At 50.4% G+C, this 24,013-nt stretch overlaps 2 protein-coding genes across 5 annotated transcripts in view; both read right to left on the reverse strand.

Moving 5' to 3' along the window:
• NGB (neuroglobin) overlaps positions 1 to 2,599 on the reverse strand; it is a 5,849-nt gene extending 3,250 nt beyond the window's left edge. The window contains exons 1-2 of the mRNA XM_040477833.1: positions 2,293 to 2,599; positions 822 to 933 (exon numbers count right to left, since the gene is read on the reverse strand). Coding sequence (XP_040333767.1) covers positions 822 to 933; positions 2,293 to 2,381 — 201 coding nt within the window. The 5' untranslated portion in view covers positions 2,382 to 2,599. The remainder of the gene's footprint in view (positions 1 to 821; positions 934 to 2,292) is intronic.
• Positions 2,600 to 6,168: 3,569 nt separating this feature from the next.
• The window catches only part of POMT2 (protein O-mannosyltransferase 2), a 45,293-nt gene continuing 27,448 nt past the window's right edge, over positions 6,169 to 24,013 (reverse strand). For all 4 annotated transcript variants that reach the window (XM_040477837.1, XM_040477835.1, XM_040477834.1 and 1 more), the window contains 12 exons: positions 22,637 to 22,703; positions 20,034 to 20,103; positions 17,986 to 18,064; positions 16,488 to 16,639; positions 15,717 to 15,808; positions 14,541 to 14,617; positions 11,562 to 11,633; positions 11,195 to 11,254; positions 11,003 to 11,108; positions 9,792 to 9,932; positions 9,526 to 9,640; positions 6,169 to 8,677 (listed from right to left, as the gene is read on the reverse strand). In XM_040477837.1, the coding sequence (XP_040333771.1) occupies positions 8,572 to 8,677; positions 9,526 to 9,640; positions 9,792 to 9,932; positions 11,003 to 11,108; positions 11,195 to 11,254; positions 11,562 to 11,633; positions 14,541 to 14,617; positions 15,717 to 15,808; positions 16,488 to 16,639; positions 17,986 to 18,064; positions 20,034 to 20,103; positions 22,637 to 22,703 (1,137 nt within the window). In that variant the 3' untranslated portion in view covers positions 6,169 to 8,571. The remainder of the gene's footprint in view (positions 8,678 to 9,525; positions 9,641 to 9,791; positions 9,933 to 11,002; positions 11,109 to 11,194; positions 11,255 to 11,561; positions 11,634 to 14,540; positions 14,618 to 15,716; positions 15,809 to 16,487; positions 16,640 to 17,985; positions 18,065 to 20,033; positions 20,104 to 22,636; positions 22,704 to 24,013) is intronic.

Consider the following 24,013-nt stretch of genomic DNA (forward strand, 5'->3'; position numbering starts at 1 on the left):
AGGGAGGGAGGAAGGGAGGGAGGGAGGGAGGGAGGGAGGAAGAAAGGAAGGGAGGAAGGGAGGAAGGAGGGGAGGGAAGGAGGAAGGAAGGAAGGGAGGAAGGGAGGGAGGGAGGAAGGAAGGAAGGAAGGAAGGAAGGGAGGGAGGGAGGGAGGGAAGGAGGGAGGAAGAAAGGAAGGAAGGAAGGAAAGGAAGGAGGAGGGAAGGAGGAAGGAAGGAAGGGAGGGAAGGAGGAAGGAAGGAAGGAAGGAAGGAAAGGGAAAGAAGGAAGGGAGGAAAGGAGGGAGGGAGGGAGGGAGGGAGGGAGGAAGGGAGGGAGGGAGGAAGGGAGGGAGTGCAAGGCAATCTGAGTTTGCATGCAGGAAGTACTCAACAGTGGCCAAACTACTAATGTTATACTGTGAAGGCAGCTCCTCCCCTCTAAGGGTCTCAAAGCCCTAAACTTGGCAGCTGGATGGTGCTGTCCACCCTGGACAAAGAGAAACTGAGGCACTGTGAGAGTCACAAGCCTCTAAGGGGAACCCCAGCTTGGTTGTCATAGGCAGATGGTCCTAGTGGATCAGTGCCGACACCACCCTCAGGAGCCAGGGACAAGGCTGAGGGCAAGGGTGGGGCTGGGACCAGCTGGCTGAGCACAGGGTGCCCCAGACTCTGCCCGGCTCAGCACAGAAGGCAAGGAGCAGATGCCCCTGGCATGGGGGAGCAGCAGGAGGGGAATGAGACCAGGCCAGGGCAGGAGGAACCTTCCCTATCCCAAGTCTCTCATTCTCTCCCAGGAAGGCGTTCTGCTGCATCTCAGAGGCCGCTCTGCCTTGTCTCACCTTCCTGATGTGGTCCAGGAACTCGGGGGAGGACAGGCAGTCCTCTGGGCTGGAGAACTGGCGGCAGTTGTACTGGAAGAGGGGCAGCAGGTCGGGCTCCAGGTCAAACAGCCTGTTGGGGGAGGCCCCGGTGTCAGTCCCTACAGGCCCCCCCCCCCCCAGCTCCGCGAGCCCTAGCTGCCCAGCAGTGGCGGCGGGCGGGGGGGGGGGCGGTGCAGGGATTCAGCAGAAACCTAGAACACATCCACCAACCGGGCACTGACCCCTTTGCCATCTTTGCCAGTGCTCCTTTCCCTCCTCCTCCACCGGCTCTGAGGGGCATCCTCAGTGAGTCTCTAGGCCTCTCACAGGACCCAGCATTGAGAAGCCCCTCCATAAACAGTTCAGAGGGCTGGGACAGGGAGGGGTCCTCAAATAGGAAAGCCCTTCTCTCTGTCTCTGTCTCTCTGTCTTTTCTCTGTCTCTGTCTCTCTCTCTTCCACTCTTGGGTCAGAACGTCTGAGTCTCATCATGTCTGGGGGGGCTTGGGCCAGTGATGATAGCCATACTACTGAGAATTCCTTACACCTACTGGTCATTGAATACTTTACACGTAGTTAACTTCTGTATCCCTCACAATCCTAAGCAGTAGGTATAACTGTTATCCCAGGCTGACAGCACAGAGACTCTAAGTAACTTGCCTATGGTCACACAGCTTAGAAGCAGCAGAGCCACAGAGGGCTCCCCTTTTCCCTTTTTGTTGGTGGGTGGGGGGGGGGGGGAGGTGGTGGTTTGCAAAAGCCTCCTCAGAAGTTCCGGGCTGGCTTTGGGAGCCAAGGCTCCTGAAAAACCATGGTGACAGAGCATTGGCTCTGGTGATGACAGAGGGGTTACCTAGAGACTCTCGAGGTAAGGTTGAAGACTGGCCTCCGTGCCCTTGGGTCTGGGCAACCCCTTCCCCCTCTCCCCAGGGGTGAGATGTGGGCGTGTATCGTCCCCTCCCTGGCTGTTCTGTCCTCCCAGCCTGGTCCTTTCCTCCGAAAGGTTTATCCTTCTGTTGGCGGCCTGAAGTGTGCACTCCTAGGGCCTGGCCAGTGCCTGCCCTCTGGGAGCCAGGCACACCCTCCCCTCACGGGCCCTCGGGGCACCCCTCAGGCACCACCCAAGGAAGGAACACTCAGGAACAGAGCCAGGGAGAGGGCGCAGCGTGGGGAGCAGAGCCCGCTGGCCAGAGTGTAAGGAGATCCGCAGGGGAGGACAGCCGCCCGCCCCCCCCCCCCCCCACGGCTGCGCCCACCGCCCGGGGAAGCGCAGGAGGGGCTGCGCCACCCGTCGCCGCGCTCGCTCCTTTGGCGCACTTCTGGAAGCGCCCCGGCGCCGCCGAGGCAGAGGGCCAATCTTTCCTCCTCCGGCGCCGGTGCAGCCGCCGGGAGCCCGTTTCTGGCGAGGCACCCCGCCACCCGCACCCCCGGGGCGCTCGGGGAACCCTCACCTGGCGAACAGCACGGTGCCATGCTCCAGCGGGCTGCGGCTCACCGCCCGCCAGCTCTGCCGGATCAGCTCGGGCTCCGGGCGCTCCATGCTGGCCCGGGGCCGCGGGGCGCGAGGCTGGGACCCTCGGGGCGCGGGCACCGTCACCGCACGTGTCGCGCCATCTCCGCGGCGACGCGGGCCACTCCGCACCCCCTACGGCCCCCCGCGCCTCAGCCGGGCGGGGTGTAGCTGCCTCTCCTTCCCCGCCCTAGGTGGAGGCGCCCCGCCGTGCCCGCCGGACTGGCGCTTCCGGGGACCCCGCTCCGGCCGCTGCGCCCTGCGCGCCCCGAGGCTCCGAGAGCGCCCCGCCCCGCGCCGCCCGCCTGGGGCGCTTTAAAGCAACCGCGGCCCCCGCCCTCCTCCGTCCGTCAAGGCGCTCATCTCTGGGCAACCGGCTGTGGCCAGGGACGACGACCTGGTGGCCTGGGAAATGCCTGGGCTTCAGAGCTTAACAGAAAACGTCGAGCCTCTCTGGGCCTCAGGTTTTCATCTGGAAACTGGTGATGATTTCACCACTTGCTGGTTAGGGCACCCAGTGGAACTTGATCACCTTAGGAGGCTCTGCATGTGACACCTCTCCACAAGCTTCCCTCAAGCGCTACCCGGAGGCATTAGACTTAGTCCCCCTCGGCACAGGTTCTCCTTCCTTCCGCCCGGAAATCAGACCAGGGGAAGCCCAGCACCTGCCTGTGCGACCAGGCCCAGGCTGGAGAGGCTCTCTGCCCTAGCTCTGGGTCTGAGGCATCCGCTCTCCCCATCCCTGCACACTGGGGGCCACCAGGGCTCTCAGCCTTAGGGACAGGGCCGAGACTGCAGCCATTTCCAGGCAGGGCTGGGTGTTCTTGAGACATCATCTTTAGCAATCTGTGAGCTCCAGTTCTAACCCCAGCTCTGCTGGCCAGGGCCAGGTCTGGGGTGCAGCGGGAGTGACCACTGCAATACCTGGACATTGAGGGAGTTAAGTGCCAACATGCTATTCCACGACTTTCACTAGACTTTCAAAAAACTTAAACGGAAGTACTACTTCATCCTCTAACTTGAAGTTCGGGTAGTGCGATCTCTTGCTTGCCATTCAGGGTGTGAAGCTGACCACTTGCCAGGCCTGAGCCTCTCTCTTTCTTTTTTTTTTTTAACATTTATTTATTTTTGGGACAGAGAGAGACAGAGCATGAATGGGGGAGGGGCAGAGAGAGAGGGAGACACAGAATCCGAAGCAGCCTCCAGGCTCTGAGCCGTCAGCCCAGAGCCCGACGCGGGGCTCGAACTCACGGACCGCGAGATCGTGACCTGGCTGAAGTCGGACGCTTAACCGACTGCGCCACCCAGGCGCCCCAGAGCCTCTCTCTTTCAAGCACCAAAGTTCCCCCGGTCCCACCCCAGTGTGAGTGGCCCAGGCTTTGCAGGGCAAAACCCTCATTTATCTTTCATCATTTCCAGTCTCAGAGCCCAGCTCCTCCCAGCCTGACTGCCTACTTCTCTTTCAGTGTCCTCAGCATACGGTAAGGGGGTTGAGTACTGAGGTCTCTAGGGGCCTTTTGGCCCACCTCCTTTCGTTCCATGGACACAAGGCGGTGCTCAGGGCCAGTGGTCACGAATAGCCTGAGGCTCCATGCCCAGGAGTTTGTGGGGGTGTGTCCCATTCCTCTCTTCCCCACCTCCCCACACATCTCTGGGGTCTCTGGGCTGAGCAGGAGAGCCAGGCTAGAAGGCCTAGCTTGTGTCCTAAAGAGTCTGAGATCGGGGACTAGATTTCTCATTCAGTATCCCATGACCCTACAGCCAGGTCAGCAGGTCAGGGGGGAGAAGGCCATATTATGTCTCTGGTGAGCTTCACCTTTCAGTGCCCAGATGTTCTGTGCTCTGTGCAGGCCACCTGGCTTATCTAAGGTTTCCCACTCTACCCAGTCTGCATTTCCTGGCAACAGTCTCTACTTCAGAACTTCTTGCTTCCTTTCTCCTTTGGGAGAAAGTATCTGGGTCTAATAAGTTAGTTCATGGCAGTTAATGGTTTTAGCTGGTAAGTGGTAGAGTCAGCACTCACTCTGCCTAGAATTCTAGAGCCAGGAGAAGGGTTGTTAAGTGCACTGTAATCCCTGCTTCCCTGGAAGAAAAGGCTGGAGAAACTAGCTGGGCCTCTGCAGGGCCAGCGGGAGAGAGGGGAGAGGAGGTTCCAGGAGGTCTGAGTCCGTATCAGAAGTTCCCAGGATCTCCCCTCCTTGCCTGGCATCTGCCATGACTCAGGCAGGAGGTGCTAACAGAGGAGAGCTGAGTGCTGTCCTAGAGCCAGTGCTGTCACTGAGTGGACTGTCAACAGTAGACAGTGACAGAGCTGGCATTCATGGAGCACTCCTGTCCCAACTCTGTGCAAGGCTCTTTGCGTCATTTACTCCTTGTCTTCACACTGTCTCTGCCAAGAAGGTACCATTTGTTTCAATCTGGTTATACCGTTGAGGAAACAGAAGCCCAGGGGTTCGGTAACTAGCCCAAGATCACATGGCTGTAAGCGGTGGGGCCAGGAGTTGCCCTCGAGTCTGACTCCAGCCTGTTCTCTGGACCTCTGTGCTCCTCTGCCCCTTCACTTTAATGGACCATGACCAAGAGCTCTATCCGTAGTTCAGACCAAACCAAGGTCACTGGGTTTGGGTCAGTGGTTCCTGACTGGTGTACTGGTACTGGCATACTGGAGCTGGCTCTTAGATCGCCTCGGAGAGCCGATGGTGTGCACTGATCTTTCCAGATTCTCATCTAGTGACATCAGGTTGCTAGCCTGAAATGGGCCATGGTGAGAGTATGTACACCATGGAAATTGGCAAGTGCTACCCACCAGGCCTTTTTTCCCTTCCCAGAAAACCACTGGTCTGGGTGCACCAGGAAACACTGGGCCCCGGGTGCACTTTGGATGCGTTAAGCAGAATGCACAAAGGAACGTGCTAAACGTGGACACCTCTGAGCTGAGTCCAGGCCTTCTCCCCGGGGACCCAGGGTTGTCTGTTGTTCTGGGAAGGTGCTTCTATCCCAGGACCAAGCCGGAGAAACAGAAAAAGCCCAACTTGGTGTCCAGTCCTGGCCCTGATATTGACTAATCACAAGAGTTGAGGCAAATAATTTAATCTCTCATGGGTAGAATGGAGACAAAAGCAGCACTGACTTCACTGTGCCTTTATGAGGATGAAGTATCACTGATGTGTTGGTGCTTAGTAAACTAAGCTGTGCCGGTCAAGTGTGTTTGGTCCCTTCCTAACTTGCCTGGACTCGGCGTCTTCCCTCCCCTGAAGCTCTGCACGTCCCCCTCCCTGCCTCCTCCAGCCCCTCTTGTCTCAGGGGGGAGGGGGAGTCAGGCCGCCTGCACCTCACAGGGCAGTGCCACTCCTCTCCTCTTCCACCCACTGCCCCACACACACCAGCGCTCACCTCTTGGGACGCTCGCCATCACTCCCGATGACAGAAGACCCCTGCGAGACGGGGCCTCTGGCGAGCACAATGGCAGCTGCTACAGTGCTGGGCTGTGTGGCTGTCTCAGACATGGACACTCTTACTCTCCACTCTCCTTGCCCTACTGTGTGGCAGGTTACCAGAGAAACAGTCCAGCTTCCGACTTATTTTGGGAGAAGTTTAAATAAAAGAACAGCCCTCATTACTCAAGTAACCTTGTACGTGGGAGGGCCCCAATGTCCCTCGGGGTGACGAGGCTCACCTGCCCAGCCAGGGCCTTTGCTGAAATTAGAATGGCCTCAGACACCGGGACACGGTGGAACGGTTCTTGCCCCCAAAACATTCTTCTCTTTCTGGGAGCCCGAGGGAAAGTCAGGTTCAATTAAGTACAACAAGAACACCATGGCTTTCAAAACAAGGGCTATTTATTACAAAAGTAAATGGCCTCTGATTATCCGTGGAAACCTTTTTTTAATATAAAATCGTGGCTCAAGAAGCTGGCTGGAGGTTGTGCTCACAAACATCTTCTTCCTCCACCAGCAAGTTTGTGGGGCAGATCACATTTCCGCCGATTCCTGGGCACTGGAGCTCATACTCAGGGCACCACCCGACAGCCCCTCTCCCCAGCATCTGTCAACAACAGAACCTGAACACTTGCAGCTGCGTCCACCCGCACAGCCTCATCTCCAGAGAAAGGTCTGTTCATCTGGGCTAAGAGGAAGCGGGGGGAGTGAGCAAGCAATCCTCTCATCCTTGGAACATAGTAGAAAAGATGGAGGAACCCTTCATTCCCAGTGTGGCCAAATGAGGAGGGAGCCACGGGGAGGAAGGTGGCTGAGCTTTCTCATTCCCCACCCTCCCCCAGAGTGGCTGCCCCTCTGACTCCTTCAGGGTTCCTCCCTTCCAACAAGTTCCTATTAGGAAAGAAGAAGGTGCAAGGGAACAACAGCCACCTCCCAGTTGTCATCAGGCCAGTGCTCTTAGCTGAGAGGCAAGCACAGATTCCTGCCCTCGCCCTGGGTGGGCAGGAGAGCCCACCCAAATGGCTGTCCCCACCCAGCTCAGAAGAAACCAACTCTCTGCCTTTGGGGAGGAGAGACAGCGGTGTGGTGGAAAGCGCAAGCAGAGGTTCTTCATCCCTGTTCTTTCCTTCCAGAAATGCAATTAAGCACACAGCCCAGACTCAGCACACAGGCAGCACTTCCTGCCAGGGGAAGTCAAAAGGGCTGCAGCCCTGGGAGAGGGAGGTCATCACACCCCAGATCTAATTAACAAACCTGCCTTGCTTTTGACATTGCTGCATTTCCTCTATTAACATTAATGATGGCTGGTCCGAACGGCTAAGAATGGCCAGAAGCTTCCCTCCCCACCTCCCAGTAGGTAGCACAGTCTGTCCCTGGGACCAATTTCCAGTCTCCGTGGCAACCGCCTCCCAGAGATGCTCTAAAGAGCTCTGACCCTGTCAGAATTGGTGGGGGCTACAGAGGAGGGAAGATGAAGTGTGGCAGAGCCTCATCATTAAACCTGGAAGCATCACAGCCCTCCGAGACAAAATACTCTGTCATGTACTGGTGGGAGGGAGGCAGGCTGAGGAGCTGGCCTTGGGCTGGTTCGGTTCTCACCCAAGGGTTTCCTTAATCTCTTCTATTTGGGGAAGAAGTGAAAGGAACAGCTAGCTCTGAGCTTCTTCCTTGGGCTTTAAAGTGGCAGAGAGTAGAAGCTTTGCTGCATTTCTAGGTGCTCTGGGTCCTTGGGGAAAGAGATTAGTGAAACAGTGACACAGACGAAGGGGAATGAAATGGAAATGGGGTGTCAGCAGGGGAAGACTAGAGAAGTAAAAGGAACACCTCATGAGTGACAGGGACATCAATCCGGACGGGCCACACGGCCTACTGGGACCCCAGCCCGGCACCACAGATCCCTGCCCTGCTGCCCATCACCCTCAGCTACTAAGAAAGGGGCCCCAAAGGCTCTCCCAGCCATCAGGAGAGTGCATCTGCCCCACTGGCGCAGCCAGGCTGGATGCAGAGGGAAAAGGACAGTAGCAAGAAACACCTCTGGCAAGCAGGCCCTGCGAGCACAGAGCAGCCCAGGATAGGGTGCCATGCCTCCCACAAGACATCACGTAATACTCTGAGAGTGAGGAAGCCAGGGCTGGTGAGCTCTCAGCTGCCTTGCTCTGGAGACTTCCCAGCAGCTGCCACCCGGGAAGCAGCTGGGAGGCCGGCCCTCCAGCCCAGAGGTGCTCCGCTCTGTTTGTTCGGAGGAGAGCGGCGCGGCGTGGACAGTCCCGTCTGCTCTGGCCTTGGTGATATCCCAGAGTGGGGTCGGTGAGCTCAGCCTTCTTGGAGGTCAGAGGATTTATGATGGTCTTACTTTCAAACCAAATCCAGTGTGAAGGAAAATACCAGAAAATACTACTGTAGCCCTGGACTATTTCTTGAGTTTATGACACTCAGCTGTCCACAGTCACAGTCTATATTCCACAGGTATATGGGCACATGTACCCTCACACCCCCACACACATCCCTCCTTATGTTGCACACTTGGGGAAACAGACCAGAGAGGTGGTGTCCTCTATTGCTGGGCCATTCCCAGTGGTGGGACCTCTGCAGAGAGAGCCGCGGCTCTCCCTTGTGTTGGGTTAAGTTCCCGGCGTGCCCCCAGAGCTCGGTCCTGGAAGGCAGCAGAATTCCTCAGGCTCCTCGGGCAGCTTCGCCCGCAGCTGGGAGGGTCCACGGGCTGGCTGCACAGCTGGCTATGCCCAGAAAGTTCCTGGACTCAGGCTGAAGTCCTTGCAGTAGCCTCAAAAGTCCCATGATTCAAGCCACCTTAGTCCTGCCATGGGACTTCGGGGATCCTGGGCTAGGGGACCAACCATCCCGTAAGCCAGAGGGTGGAAGAGGTAGAAGCTGTGAGAGAGAATCCAGAGGGGGGCGGGTGGCATCCAGTGCCTTGGCATCGGCAAGCGGCCCTACAGACCCTTGAAATTCAGCCACCCCCCTACCCCCTCACCCCCCGCCCCCCACTAGAGTTCATTAGGTCTTCTCCACCTACAAGATCTGCTTGTTCTTGTCACCACAGTCTGTCTGGGTTCACTGTTTGGGCACACTGTTGTCTGAGAGCTTAGCAGATGCTGACTTAATGACAATGAAGGAAAGGGCTCCTCCCAAGAGGCCCCAGGGAGAGACCAGCCCAGGGGTCTGGTCATGGCTGTTTGGCTCAGAGTATATGTTATAATGTGCATGTGCTCTCAGGTCACAGACCCACCATTTGCAGTTCATGCTTTAATGCTGCCTCCCTGGCAGCACTAAAGGCCAGTGACTCCCAATAGGGGATCTGTGAGACTGGCATGAAGGTGGGGAGAGGAGGGGAGGCTTGCCAAACACCCTCCTTCCAGTTATTCTGAGCCACAGCCCACACCACTCTTCCCACCCTCTCCCTCACCCTGCCTCCTCCAGAGCTGTCTGGTAGGGAGCCATGGTCATATAAAACCTGGAACCTACTGGTAAAAGGAAACAATGCAGAGTTAGCCCCTGTTTCTCCTATCTGGCTGCACATTAGGGTCACCTGGGGAGCTCTGAAAAATGGAATCAGAGCCTCTGGGGGTGGGGCTCAGTTACCGGAGTGCTTTAAAAGCAGAGTTTAAAAACAGAGTGCTTTAGAATCCCAGGGGATTCTAAAATGCATCCAGGGCAGAGGCATCAGACTTGTGGGTGGAGAGTGGGGGACAGCTATGCAAGGAGTGGGGAATACTCACCTGTAGGCAGTTCCCAGGAGCAGGCTCAGGTTTCCCACCACATACAGGCCCCTGGCCAGGGAAGAGGAGGCCAGGCTCCAGGCCCAGAGCCGCAGGAGAGTGTCCCACAGAATACCTAAGGGAAAGAAGAGACCTAGCACCAGTCTGTCAGAGGATGACTTCTGGGATGCAGCACGAAGGAGCCACTCCAGGTCAGGAATCAGGGAGACCCCCCTCAGCATTGTTCCTCTGCCCCTCTCCCCCAGGTCCAGGTAGGCAGTGCTGACCTGTCAACATGCTGGAGAAGAGCATGGCTGGGAAGTAGTGGTGGAAGTAGAGAATCCGGCCCATCAGGAAGAACGGGAAGTAATGGAGAATCCAGCCAAGCAGGAGCTGACCGCCTCCTCGCAGCAGGACCTGGGACAACCCTGGGCCCCAAGGAGCACAGCCCAGGTTACAGCCAGGGAGAGGGCAGAGACCCGGGGTCCTTGTCCAGCTCTGCCCCTTCCCTGCTGTGTGACTGGACCGGGCTGCCTTTCCTCATCTGGAGAATGCTGAGCAAGCCTAGGCAGCTGGAAGAGAGGAGCAGCTGGCCCTCGAGAGCCTTGCACATTACCCACTCAGGGAGGCTGGCACCCATGCAGGTGCACCAAACACCAGCAGGAGGCAGCCTAGCCTCTAAAGAAACCAAGATGCTCACATCCCACAGGTAGCTGCCCCCATCCCACCTCCGTCTCCCACACCTTTGCTGCCACACAGATCTTTGCAGCAGCCGGCAGGAGGGAGGTGAAGTTGGAGATGAGGATGGAGGGGGACAGAGGGGGCCTAGGACTGTGGCTGTTCACAGAGGGAGCAGCACAGGGTAAAAAGAGCCTGCGGGAACGTTTCAGGGGCTGCAGTCCATGCCCTAGGGGCTCCTCCCTACCCCACTAGAAGATGGGCCATGGAACAGGGAGGAGGCAGAGGAGAAGAGGTGGGTAGCTCTCTACAGAGTGTAAAGGTTAAAAGCGAAGGCTCTGGAGACACCTGGGTGGCTCAGTCAGTTGAGCATCGAACTCTTGATTTCGGCTCAGGTCATGATCCCAGGGTTGTGGGATCAAGCCCCCATGTGTTGGGCTCCATGCTGAGCATGGGAGCCTGCTTAAGGTTCTCTCTCTTCCTCTGCTCCTCTCCTCTGCTCTCATGCTCGTGCTCGCGCTCTCTCTCTCTCAAAGAAAAAAAGTGAAGGCTCTGAAGTCAGACTGCTTGGGTTTGAATCTCAGCTCTACACTTACCAGTGTATGTTCTGGGACAAGTCTCTTCTCTTTGTGCCTTTGCTTCCTAATCCATAAAATGGGGGTAAGAATGTTCTACTCTACAGGGCTGTTGGGAGGATAGGCATTCGGTGACTGAGCTTTAAAGAAGGGAGAGAGTGGGGGCTGAAGGCAGAATGGCCCAGCAGAAGTATAGGCCCCAGCCAGCTGCTAGGTCAGGGGAGGGAGAGCCCAAGGGACCCAACCTTCAACCTCCGCAGGCAGGTGTGCCCCTCTCTGCACAGCTACAGCAATGATGCTCCCCAAGAGGAGGTAGAGGGCAATGCTCAACAGATTCAGCCACCAAACTACCTGCATGGAAAGGAGAATGGGCAGGTGAGAGGAAAGCCGCAGTCCCCAGGCTGAAGGTCTACACAGGGAGAGGGCTGGGTGCTCACCGGGTTGCCAAGCAGATACACACGGAAGTCTGTGTCATTGATCCCTGAGAAGCGCAGGCCCTGTGGGGCAGAGGACACCCTGCTGATCCAGGGCCCAGTGCATCCAGGCCACACGTGCTCCGGTGGGGGGAAGACCAGTTACCTTTCACAGATAGGGAGCCTGGGCAGGAGGCTCAGAAAGTGCCAATTCTACATGAGCTCTCGGGGAAGGTGGGTCAGATTCAGGACAAAAAACAGCCCTGTCGGCCAGCCACCTCATGCCAGGTAAGGCCTTGCCTAGTTACCCTAGCTCACCCCACCCAACCAAGTCTCAGTGACCTCTTTTTTGGCTCCATTTCCTGGGATAAACTCTAGCCTTGAGCCCTACCTGATAGTTGACAGGCCAGTGCCAGGGTTTGGACGTGAACTCATTGTCCTTGGGTTTGAGACCATTGTTCCCCTGCAGGAAAATGGCAAAAAGAAGCTAGTCAAGGCAGAGATCTAGAGAGCTGACAGAAGTGTGAGCAATGGGCATCTCTGACATATGGCCAAGTGTCCAAAGGAAACCTCCCCCTACCGTCCCCCTCCCTGCAGGGAAGTCAGGTGCTCATTTTCAGTCACTGTTCACCTGCTTACAACTGCCTTACTTCTCCCAACACACAAGCCTCCATTTCCACCAGAGACAGTCCATTCAGACCCACTATGCTTGAGAGAAAAGAGAATGAAAGACTTGTTTCCTGTGAGCACAAAACAGACACCCATCTTTCAGACCAAGGAGAAGGTGTGAAGAGAGCTAGTGGGGATACAAAATCAAGCCGACTTACTTGTTCCCTCAGGAACCCAATTTCAAACACAGAACCAGAAATCTGATGAGTTCCCAGACTTGGAAAAAGTTACTTTAACCTAGTGTTTCTCAACTTTTTTTTTTTTTTTTTCATTATTGCCCCTCCTGGAACTTTTCAGACATTTTTTTCCTAAATGCCTCCAATGACATTTTAATACCACAGCAATACTGTAAATATGTTTATATACTGGATGACTACCTATGCTTCATACATGAAAAAGTTAACGGTTTTCTGCCCTCCAAGAACACATTTTACCCTCTGGGTGATATTACGCATTGAGAATACATACTTTAGCCTGAAGGAACAAGATTCAGCCCCTTTAATCCAGTGGCTAAGACTGTCCTCTACACGGCAAAATCAGGGCTTTTCAAAGGCAAGAAGGAAAGGATCAGGACCCTGGATACTAAGCACAGGTCTGGTTTCAGCCTCATTATCAGAACAAATTGAGAAGGCACTTCCTGAGAACAGTTGTAAGATGCTGTGAGTTAGGTCAGGGTTTCTCCATTGAAGGGCCTCAGAATGAAGAATGAATCTGGACCCCAAAGGAGCTGTGGAGGGAAATGAATTCCTTCAAACCAGTGCAGTTCAGTCCCAGGCTCAAGGACTCCAGCCAGAGCTATAACAAACCAGGGGCATCCTATTTACTACATTAATGTCAGAAATCCAGTTCCTTTACTAAACCAAGAAATGGAAGGAAGGAAAAGTCTGTAACCATTACAGGCATAACAGGCATATACATTTGTACACTGTTCTCTATGCTTAACACCTTGAGTGGGCTCGTTCCAGCTGACCTCACCAGACGAGGCAGCCTTCTCTGCACAGGACTCAGGCCCTCCACTCAGCTGGCAGAAAAGCCCTCTCCCGTGCAGTTTCCATCATCTGGACTATTTTGATCTCTTTCCCCATCTTGATGCTGCATTGGTTGAGTAATAAAGCTCCCTTATGCCCTTTTATTCTTTGGCTCTACCTCTTAGATAATGAAAGAAGAAACGAGACTATTTAGACTTAGTCTTAAAATTCTACCCAGACGAGGACACCTGGGTGGCTCAGTTGGCTGGGAGACTGACTCTTGATTCCGGCTCAGGTCATGATCTCACGATTCATGATATCAAGTCCCATGTCAGGTTCTGCGCTGACAGTGCAGAGCCTGCTCGGGATTCTCTGTCTCCCTCGCTCTCTGCCCCTCCCCCGCTCGTGCGCACGCACACACACGTGCTCTCTCTCTCTCAAAATAAGTTAACAAAACTTTAAAAATAAAAAAATTCTACCCAGACCTAGAATGATATTTTGACTGACAGGCACATATTCAAAGGAGCTATGTCATCAGGCCACAGTGACAGCTACAAGCAGAGAGTCAGAGAAGAAGTGACCCAGAGATCACTTGATGTGAAGTCATCACCTCGCAATGTGCAAAAATGACAAAATCTGAATTTTTTAATTTAATCTGGTGGAAGAAGTCAACTATATTTACTGAGTACCGCCTATAAAATCACTTCCAGGGAAGTCCGCTTGACAACGGCTCAGCAGGGGAAAAATAACAATCACTAGACCTCTCTGCTGCCCTGTGGGTGGAGTAATAATCACAAACCTGACTTGGAATACAGTGACTCTTAAACACCATTCCTGCAGAACACTGGTTTCCATAAGCCAAAGGAAAGGGGTCTCTTCTACACATCCACACTGCAGCAAGGTTTCTCTAACACACGGGGAGAAGTTAAGATATGGGTAGAACTTTCTCAACTTAAAGCTCTCTTCTCTCAATTGTTCTTACGCCTTTGAGCTACGACTGCTGTCAGATACCAATGATGGAAAGTACAAACAAAGAATCTTATAAAACCTGCAAAAGACTCAATCAGGCCCCCTAAATAGATCCCAAGTCTAGGAACTTGAGGGGGCTCATGGTAGGGATTTTATGCTGCAGCTAAACAACATGCTCAGGTTAGCTATTCATCCTAATTCATTCTAACCTCAGGTGATGGAATGAACTATCAGCATCTCATGCTCTTCAGGCAAGAGCACTCTGGCTTTCAGGAGCTCTGCCATTTGAACAGATTTGAGAATCACTTAGAAATGGAAGAGTGTAGCAGTAACCAGCCCTGACTCTGCCAGCCTCGCTGTGAAGCCCGGATCCACCTCTTACATTTAGCTGTGTGACCCTGGGCAGCTTTAACCTCTCCGTGCCCCAATTCCCTCATCTATAAACTGGGGACAATAATCTCCATAGGACTGTAATAACCACAGAATAAGTCAGTTCACGTGCAGTGCTTAGAGTGGTGGCTGGCACATAAGAGCTACATACGTGTGCACTGGTGTCTGTTGTCATCATCATCATCATCATCACCACTATCATCATTCTGCGATAAGGGAAATGCCTTTGAAAACCACGTAAACTGTAAGTGAAGACCCTTTCAAAGTCCTCCATGAGGGGGCAGTGGATCTATACATAGCTCCTGATCTGTGATGCAAATTTGTGGATGGCAAGAGCTCGTAGAGAAGCCATCGAAAGAGAGGGGCCACAGTACCCGGATCATCACCATGTGGGACTCCAGCAAGACCTCAGGAAAACTGGGCTGCAGCACGTCCAGGCTGATGTTCGGCACTAGGCAAAGAAATGACAGAGAAGAAAACCTTGGTCGCACATTCTCCCAGCTGTCCACGGCATCCACACTGTGGCCAGAGTCTGAGTGCAGCCTTCCTGATGCTCTGGCTAACCAGTAGGTAGGAGTGTTGAGGAGACAGAAGAAAGCTTGACCCAATTCTTGATCATCCGCCTTCAGCTTGTGTGAAGCACTCATGAGGCATTTGGAGAAACACAAAGGCAACAGATGATGAGGCCTGTCCCCAGTCTGTCCCTGGTGTGGCCACCGCTCTCGGCACCATCACCCTTCATTATGGTACAGCCTCAAATGCTGCTCTCCCTGCCAGGCAGGTCTGTGAGGACAGGGGCCAAGTTCACCTCATCCAGCAGTGTCTTCCTGGGACCCCCAGTCTTCCCGTCATACTCACTGAAGAGTTGTTTAATTGGTGAATTAATTAGCTGGTTGGTTAAATTAGGTAGTAAGAAGAATGTAAAATGGGAAGCATGGAGAAGGGAAATCAAGCAAAAGCTTGAAAGGGGTGGTTGGGGAGGACAGATGATGAATCCAAAGATTCACTGAGTTGAAGATGACACTGATGTAGAAATGTCAAACAGGAGCCTGGGAGTACAGATATGGGGCTCAGATCAAGGGCTGTGGCCATCGCTTTCTGTACAAGTGTTGGCTGGCTGTGGGGAGGGGAGGAGCTCTACATAGGGGCCTAAAGGGAAAGCACCAGCCTGCTCTAAGCCTTGAGAGTGGGAAGCACCCCTGGTACAGGGGACAGAATAGCCCAGAAGGAGATGAGAGAGGAGATGCACTGCAGGCAGTCAAGGCGAAGCATTAAGTCCAGAGAGAGGCAAGGAAAATGAAAAGAGGAAATTAGCTCTGGTCCTGAGTGAAGTCACTGGTCACTTTAGGGAGAGTTTAAGGAAGACGGGAAGTTCACACGGATGGGAAGAGAAAGGAGCTACCTTCATACAAAAACTCGTGTGAAGAGATTCAGTTTAAAAAAGGCAAGAAATGGCAATAATGATATAAAGTGACAGCAGAGTCTATAAAGGTTTATTTTTCTAAGATAAGAGTTACTTATAAATGTTTCCAGGAAGTAAGTTCACTCACGTTTGGGGTTGATATGGTCCTCCACATTCCAGATAGAGTTGAGGGTTTCCTTTAGGTATGGGGTGCAAGTAACCTCCAACTGCTCCCAGCCCCTGTGAAAAGCAGTCACAGATGTCTCTCAGAAGATGTGAAACTCACCAGAGTAGCACTGTTGAATCTCTTAAATACACAGGACTCTGTTCTTTTCAATCCAGGGGCTATGCTTTTAGCAACCTCACTCTTGTATTCCACGACTATCACAGAAGTCATCTAGCATAGAGCATTCCCACTTTAGGAAGGTCCAGAGCAGTTAGAAGGTCCAAACCAGATGAACAAACATTGAACTCTCAGTACACATAAAATACCCAAGGGACTCTGGAGTTCTCTGCTCTGTAACACACCCGATGCCTTTTCTCCCTCTATTTACCATACAAAAACATGAGGGGCGCCTGGGTGGCTGGCTCAGTTGGTTAAGCGTCCAACTTCAGTTCAGGTCATGACCTCATGGCTCGTGAGTGTGAGCCTTGCGTCGGGCTCTGTGCTGACAGCTCAGAGCCAGGAGCCTGCTTCAGATTCTGTCTCCCTCTCTCTCTGCCCTTCCCTGCCCCACCCCCACCCCCATGCTCTGTCTCTCAAAAATAAATAAGCATTTAAAAAAAATTATTTTTTTTTTAATACAAAAACATGAGGTAAACATTGACAATGGAGAAACAGAAGTTTCTGGTATACTGCTTGTACTGTGAAAGGAGAAGCATGAGCCTCAACTGGGACATCAGTACCCCAAAGACTCACCATTTGGGCAGGACCTTTCCCGAGGAGCCCAGGACACAACCTGTGACCAGATGGATGAGTCGAATTCGACTTCTCAGCACTTTGATCCGGTTTCCAAATTTTCTGTTTACAACCTCAATCCGCCAGAAATCATTGGAGTCTCCTGTCCCATTCTGCCATGTAAATCAAGGAAAAAATACAAAGAAAGCAAGATGACTTTAGAGAACGCATGTCAGGAAGGGGAAATGGCCACCCTTTCAGATGCCACCATGTTACAAGGTCAAAGACTAAATGGGCCTCAATGGATAAGGTGGGAAAGGGAACACAGCAACACCCCAAGTGATACACATTCCTCAGCACTCACTATCACAATCAAGAAAAGTAGTGTAACTTCTACAGCCTGCAGTCCGATTCTTCACTTCATGGGACTAGAGTTTAAATTCTAAACATATGTTTTTACTCTTAAACCAAACTCAAGACATCACCCTGAACCAACAGAAATAGATTTGGGTCATTTGCACCCATTACTTGGCCATCTGGACACTTATTCATCTAAGCCAGAAATTAAGACACTTATGTCTAATTCTCCTCAGGAGATACCCGCAAGAAAAAGATGAGTTGTGGCTCCAGTACTGTAGGCTGAGCAAACAGAAAGAGGGTTGGGAAGTCCACCTAGCAGAATCGTTACTGATTCTGCACCAAAGCCTCTGCAAGGGAACATAAGATGGTCCTAAGTCTAGCTGCCCACAAGTTGTTTTGTTTTCAAATTACTCCCCAAGCCATAAGTATAAAGCTTCTTCTATTAACTACATCACCCCAAGGTAGTAAAAAATCTCAAAATAACGTGGTGATTAACATCGCTCTGCAGAACAGGCAAGTAATCCTTAAAAACAAAGCCAATGAAGATTTGGGATCTGGCAAAGGATAAACTTATATATTCACCTAGGATCATATTGTGGATCCATGGCTTCTATGTCCAATGTGATTTTATTTTATTATTACTTATTTTTTAAGTTTTTAATGTTTATCTATTTTTGAAAGAGAGACAGACAGAGCACAAGCAGGGGAGGGGCAGAGAGAGAGGGAGACACAGAATCCGAAGCAGGCTCCAGGCTCCAAGATGTCAGCACAGAGCTCGATGCAGGGCTTGAACTCACAAACCATGAGATCATGACCTGAGCTGAAGGTGGGCGCTCAACTGACTGAGCCACCCAGGCGCCCCCTCCAATGTGATTTTAAAAGAAACCCAAATAGTATTCATATGTAACATTTATTAAGTGTCAGAACATAAGAATGGCCTGGTTATCATGGGAGGAGAGAGATGGAGACAAATGGAAGCATATGTTGCTTTTCCCACAGCAAACCTAGCCAAAACATTCCCTATGTTAACAGAGTCCCTGTGCAGCCCCCAATCCTTACGAACACTGCAGAATTCCAGGGAGGATGTGTTCTGCCACATGGCCCTGAGCCAGGCCTCACAATTTTTTACATCCTACTCACACTCCAGTTGCTCACTTACTATGCCATAGCCAGTGACCTGATAGTGCTTTCGGGTCAGGGGGGCCTCATGATAGTGACTGTGCAGGTTCCGAGAAGTCCTAGAAGTTAAAAGAGAGAGAAATATCATCATCCTGGAAAAAAGAGACATGCAGTGTCTCCTCTTTTACTGAGGATATTCACAATCATCTGTTAGGGCAAGAAAAATTAGAATCTGAACTATGAAATCCAACTTATCAGGAATGTCTTGCCTACTTACTTACAAGAAATACCCAGAGAATCAGAGAATCCCAAACCAGGAAGGACAGATGGTAGGAGTCCTGGACTACATGCCAAGAAAGGGGTTAACTTCAGCAGTCAGAGGGATGACTTATCACATTTGGTGGCTTTGAAACACTTAGCTTGCCTGACTCATGAGGCAGCTTTGGGGAGAAGAAGTTAAAATCTGTATTCTATACCTGCCTGAGCCAGCTAAGCCTCCTCCCTCCCATTTACTCTTTCTACCCTCATTACCAGTTTTACAAAGTGGGGAACTGTGGGGTAAGTAGGGGGATTAATTTAGCTTTTCTTTGCTTTGTGCCTTTTATAATAATTCTTACTTTTATCTACAATAAGTGTTCATTATAAAAATTTTGGAAATTTCCAAAAATAAAACTTAACAATAAATAATAACTTTTAATTTGTTTATAAAACAAAATGAAATTTAAAAGTGTCTATAATCCTACCGGATAGGAAAAAAAAAAACAAAAACCAAACACTGCTTATAGCTTTTCTATATACATAATCCCGGATTTTCAAAAAAAATCTGTACCTGATGATTCTTGTATACATAATTTTTGCAGGGTTGCTTCTGCAATCTATTGTTCCTGTTCACTCTTGCACATGGTGCCCTATTTCCTTGTGTGCTTAGTTATTTTTTACTATGTACTATTCACTGTCACTGAAAAGCTATTTATGGGAATGGATGACAATGTATTTCCCAAAAGCGGATTTATATTTGCTTTTAGGCAGGTACCTAGGAGATATTACCAGTCTAGGATTATGTTTGTTTAAATTCATGGCCTAAAGATATCGAGACCATCCAGATAAAATTAATTTGGGTCACAAATTCATGTGAGGATCAATTGGTAGTTACAACTTTTCAGGAACCAGAGATAGCCCCTCTTCATCCCTGCTCCCCCTGCTCAAGCCCTTTGGGGTTCCAAGTTTAGGGGAAGGATTACTTAATAAATTTACCACATTGGGTGAGCTTAGAGCTTTGAATTTACAACTCTTTCTCTCAAGGCAGACAAAACCAAAGATCAAAACTCAACATTGTGGGGTCAAGGCAGAAGGGGCTGCAGCACCCCACTCATTTCTCTGGATTCCCACTTTCACTTAGATTTTGGCCTGGGAATTCCCTACTGTCTGTCAGCTCTTTGATGCTTTAAGATGTTTTCATATCGGGGCGCCTGGGTGGCGCAGTCGGTTAAGCGTCCGACTTCAGCCAGGTCATGATCTCGCGGTGACTGAGTTCGAGCCCCGCGTCGGGCTCTGGGCTGATGGCTCGGAGCCTGGAGCCTGTTTCCGATTCTGTGTCTCCCTCTCTCTCTGCTCCTCCCCCGTTCATGCTCTGTCTCTCTCTGTCCCAAAAATAAATAAACGTTGAAAAAAAAAAAAAAAAGATGTTTTCATATCATTCCAGCATTTTTAGTCATTTCCAGTGAGAACATTGCTTAAATAAACTAGCTTGCCATATTCTCAGAAACAGACTTCTATGTTTTCCTAAAGGCAGCCACTTGAGAAGAAGCTCTGGATAACTCAAATATATATATATTTTTTTTTCTCTAGAAGAAGGGAAACTGAACAGTGCCTTCAAAGTTCGAACTCCCCAAAGCCAAAAGAGGTGGACAAAACTGGCCTGCTTGTTTGATTAGCCTTCATAAAATGGCTCTCCCATTCTAGCACAGCAGCCTTGTTCTATTTACTAGAGCCTCATCCAATCTGACTTCTATTTATTTCCAGCTTAAAAGAACTCTCTACCTTTGGTGCCCATACCACTCATTCATCCCAGACAGCAAATTTACTTACTCTTTGTGTTCTAGCCGAATGATGTCTCCATGTCTTACAAACTCCACTGGTAATGAAGGGTCTAGGGCATCTGCCGAGAAGAAACAATCACTGATATCTGAAATCATTCACTCATTAGTGCCAACTGAGGGCCTACAGGTAAAGAATTATGGTACAATGTGGTATATTTGAGACGTACAGATAGAGTGCTGGGAGAACAAAGAGAAAGGGCCCCTCACTGTCTCAGAGAAATGCTTGAAAAGACTCTTCAAGGAGGGGAGAATTTTGTCAGGTGCACAAGTGGGGCACAGTTGTATGAAAGAACAAAACACTTTTGATCAAAGGTAAATGGTTTCATATGAGTGGGTGAGTGGGCGGAAAAGACAGTGGGAATAGGTGAGGGTGTGAACAAGTAGGGCTAGACAGTGAAGGACAGGCCTGTATCTGACAGGTACCGAAGCCCCCACAGGAAGATTTTTAAGCTGAGAAGGCAAATAATAATATTTTCCTTTTAGTAGTAAAAATATAGTATTCCAAAAATTAATTCCATGTAAACGACCATATGCCCAGCTTTCCTCAGAATCCAATGTTAAACCTACAAATTTTGCCAGTCATTATCTTGTCTCTGGCAAAAACCTGCTAAGTGTGAGGCAAAGAAAATGATGAGGTAACAAAAGAAAGGGACCACATCTTCCAGAAGCCAAGAGCAATCAGGTCTAGCAAGGCAGTGACAATGGCAAAGTTGCTGGCAGTAATCAGCAACACAAAAGGATCCTTGCAAACTTCTGTCCCAGACAGTGAGACAGTGACACTCAAGGTCAGGAAAGAGAAATGTGCCAGAACAAATCACTGGCTCTCAAGAGAAATAGAGAATTCAAGTGTAGAGATGCCCATTCCTCTGTGGACTTTAAAGTCTCCGAAAAAGATTAATCAGCAAAGTGACAAAATAAGTCAATGGGGAGGGAAGAGGGAAGTTTCAGCTCACATGGATTTGGCGGGGTGGGGGCATTTACAGCCATCAAGAACACAGAGACCTAAATAAATAAAATCACAAATGAGAGAGGAGAAATAACAACTGAACCACAGAAATATCAATAATCATATGAGAGTATTATTTTTAAAAACTATATGCCAACAAATTGGACAACGTAGAATAAATGGATAAATTCTTAGAAACAAATAAACTATCAAAAGAACACAAAGACCTCAGTATATACGGCCCCCACTTCCCAAAGTGCTTATACCTCTCTGTCTTCACACAAAGCCTCAGTTGCCTAGGTGAAATGCAACCACCCTAATCTAGAAGCCACATCGAGTAACAGATCCTAGATGTTCAAAGATTTGGTCGATGCCCACATAGCTTTAGAAGTAAAGAGGTCTTGGGGCGCCTGGGTGGCTCAGTCGGTTAAGTGTCTGACTTCGGCTCAGGTCATGATCTCATGGTTCGTGGGTTTGAGCCCCATGTCAGGCTCTGTGCTGAACGCTTGCTCAGAGCCCGGAGACTGCTTCGGATTCGGTGTCTCCTTCTCTATCTGCCCCTCCCCCGCTCACGCTCTGTCTCACTCTCTCTCAAAAATTAATAAATCTAATAAAAAAAAGAAAGAGGTCTTGCCTTACAACCCCTCATTGTGATAGACCACTTATGTTTATCCTGTTGGATGAAAACAATCAATACTGGTATTATAAAGGCATACAAACAGACTCTGACCAGTGGTGTCACAACATATATCACTGAGGAGTAGGAGGCAAAAACAGTGGTTGTGTGTGCCACATTTCTAATCTCAAGACCACAGCAAGAAGAGTTGGGGAAAGGAACAAAGAAGGTGAGTTTAGATGAATAGCCACCCACTGCCACACAAACGCTCAGGAGCAGCTGACTCAAGACAGGCTGAGCCAGGTGGTGTTTACTGAGGAGTCACAGAGAACGCCTGTGACATAGGACAATCAGCAGGGGCTCAGAAGGTGAGCAGGAGATGCCCTCTGTTCTCTTCCTAGCTGTAGCAGAAGGCACAGCCTGCAGGTAGCTAGATCACTGACCAAAGAAAGATCCAGATATAGCCCATGTCATAAAGTCCTGAGAGCCCATTAAGTGTGCTTCAGAGCAGCTCTGCCCAGGCCAATCAGGGGCAGGCCAGCAGGTACTGAGTGAGGGGCTAAGCACCAGGCTAGATGAACCCAGCCACAGGCCCTCAGATCAAGACAACTTGAGCTGCACCATATGCTGGGGTCTGCAAGGCTTGGTGTGCTCTCAATTAGAAAGGACAGCAGCTACCATGTGCCCTCAGTTGGGGCTACTTGACCAGCCCCTGGCAGCAAGTCCAGGCAACCAGTTCTGGATTAAGCTTGAACCTTGGCCCCGCTCTCTAGCTTCAAAATGACAGCTGTCAAGAGTGAGATCTTATCCGTCTTGCTCACTGCTTATCTCCTATGTTGACTGCAGTGCTTGGAACATAGTAGGTGCTCAAAAAATAACTGTTGAAAGGATAATTGACCTCAGTAAAGGTATTGCCCAAGAATGATCAGGAGAGCCCACCTCTGTACCATTTGAAGGCATGAGAAATGTTAAAAATGGCTCAGAGTGAGCAATAACACAAGAGACATCACTCAGTTCCCTACCGTATTACCTGCATTTGTATTATGTTTCTTGATAATCCACAGATTGTTGTAGTCCTTGTGCAAATAGGTGGTGACCTGAGGGGAAGGGGTGGGAGGAGGTAGGGGGGAGAATACCATCACTATCGGCACAGCCACAGGACAATCAACAACAAATCAACATTGCCTAAACCTCTTTCAGAATCCCGAGCTGCCGACCCGAGAGGCCATGTTTCCCAATGGGGTTCAGAAGTAACACTGGTAAGATTCTCTCCTTCCATCTGCATTTAGAGGTTTCTCCCACAACAGCCTTTTTGATTTGTCTCTTCATATCTTTCTGCATCTTGTCTTTAAAGTTTCAGCCACCTAGAGGAGGAGCCATGATACCTTGTATAACATAGTCTCCAGCATACAAAGAGGATTTAGTGCATTTTAAGAAGTAATTAAGGGATGCCTGGGTGGCTCAGTCTATTAGGTGTCCAACTTGTGATTTCTGCTCAGATTATGATCTCACTGCTCGTGGGTTCAACCTCCACATCAGGCTCTGCAGCACAGAGCCTCCATGGGATTCTCTTTCCCTCTCTTCTCCTCCCTCACATGTACACACTCTCTCTCAAAAAAAAAAAAAAAAAAAAAAACCTTAAAAAAAAAAGTAATTAAGACCATGCCTCAAACTTTCTAAATGAAAAATTCATGCTATATTTTCTAGAATGTGGCCAAATGAAACTAAAAAGCTCCATAAATATCTCATCCTAGAAGCCTGAAGTTTTAGCCCACAGCCATCCTATATACAGATTTTTTAAAAATTAAATGTGTGTGGGGGCACCTGGGTGGCGCAGTCGGTTAAGCGTCCGACTTCAGCCAGGTCACGATCTCGCGGTCCGTGAGTTCGAGCCCCGCGTCGGGCTCTGGGCTGATGGCTCAGAGCCTGGAGCCTGTTTCCGATTCTGTGTCTCCCTCTCTCTCTGCCCCTCCCCCGTTCATGCTCTGTCTCTCTCTGTCCCAAAAATAAATAAACGTTGAAAAAAAAAAAATTAAATGTGTGTGTATGCATGTGAACATGCCTGTAACACTGTGATGAATCTAACAGCAAAAATTTGAAAACAGTATAAATGTCACTAGAGGAATAGTTAACATGATGGTATGTCCCAGGACAGAACATTACACAGCCACAGGAAACGTCTCTGAGCATTTTTTACCAGCATAGAAAAAGGCTTATAAAATGCTGATGCTGAAAATGGCTGCCATTTATCACTAGGTACTATTCTAAGCACCAGGCACGTCTTATCTCCATGCTATAGGTACTTTGGTTATCCCCACCTTAATTATAAGGAAACTAAGGTTAAGTAACTTGTTCAAGGTCACCACAGCCTCAATGGAGAGACATGATTCAAACCAAGGCAGCTAAT

Source organism: Herpailurus yagouaroundi, unplaced genomic scaffold, assembly GCF_014898765.1.
Source record: "Herpailurus yagouaroundi ecotype Mexico unplaced genomic scaffold, PumYag 141, whole genome shotgun sequence".
NCBI classification, from domain to species: domain Eukaryota; kingdom Metazoa; phylum Chordata; class Mammalia; order Carnivora; family Felidae; genus Herpailurus; species Herpailurus yagouaroundi.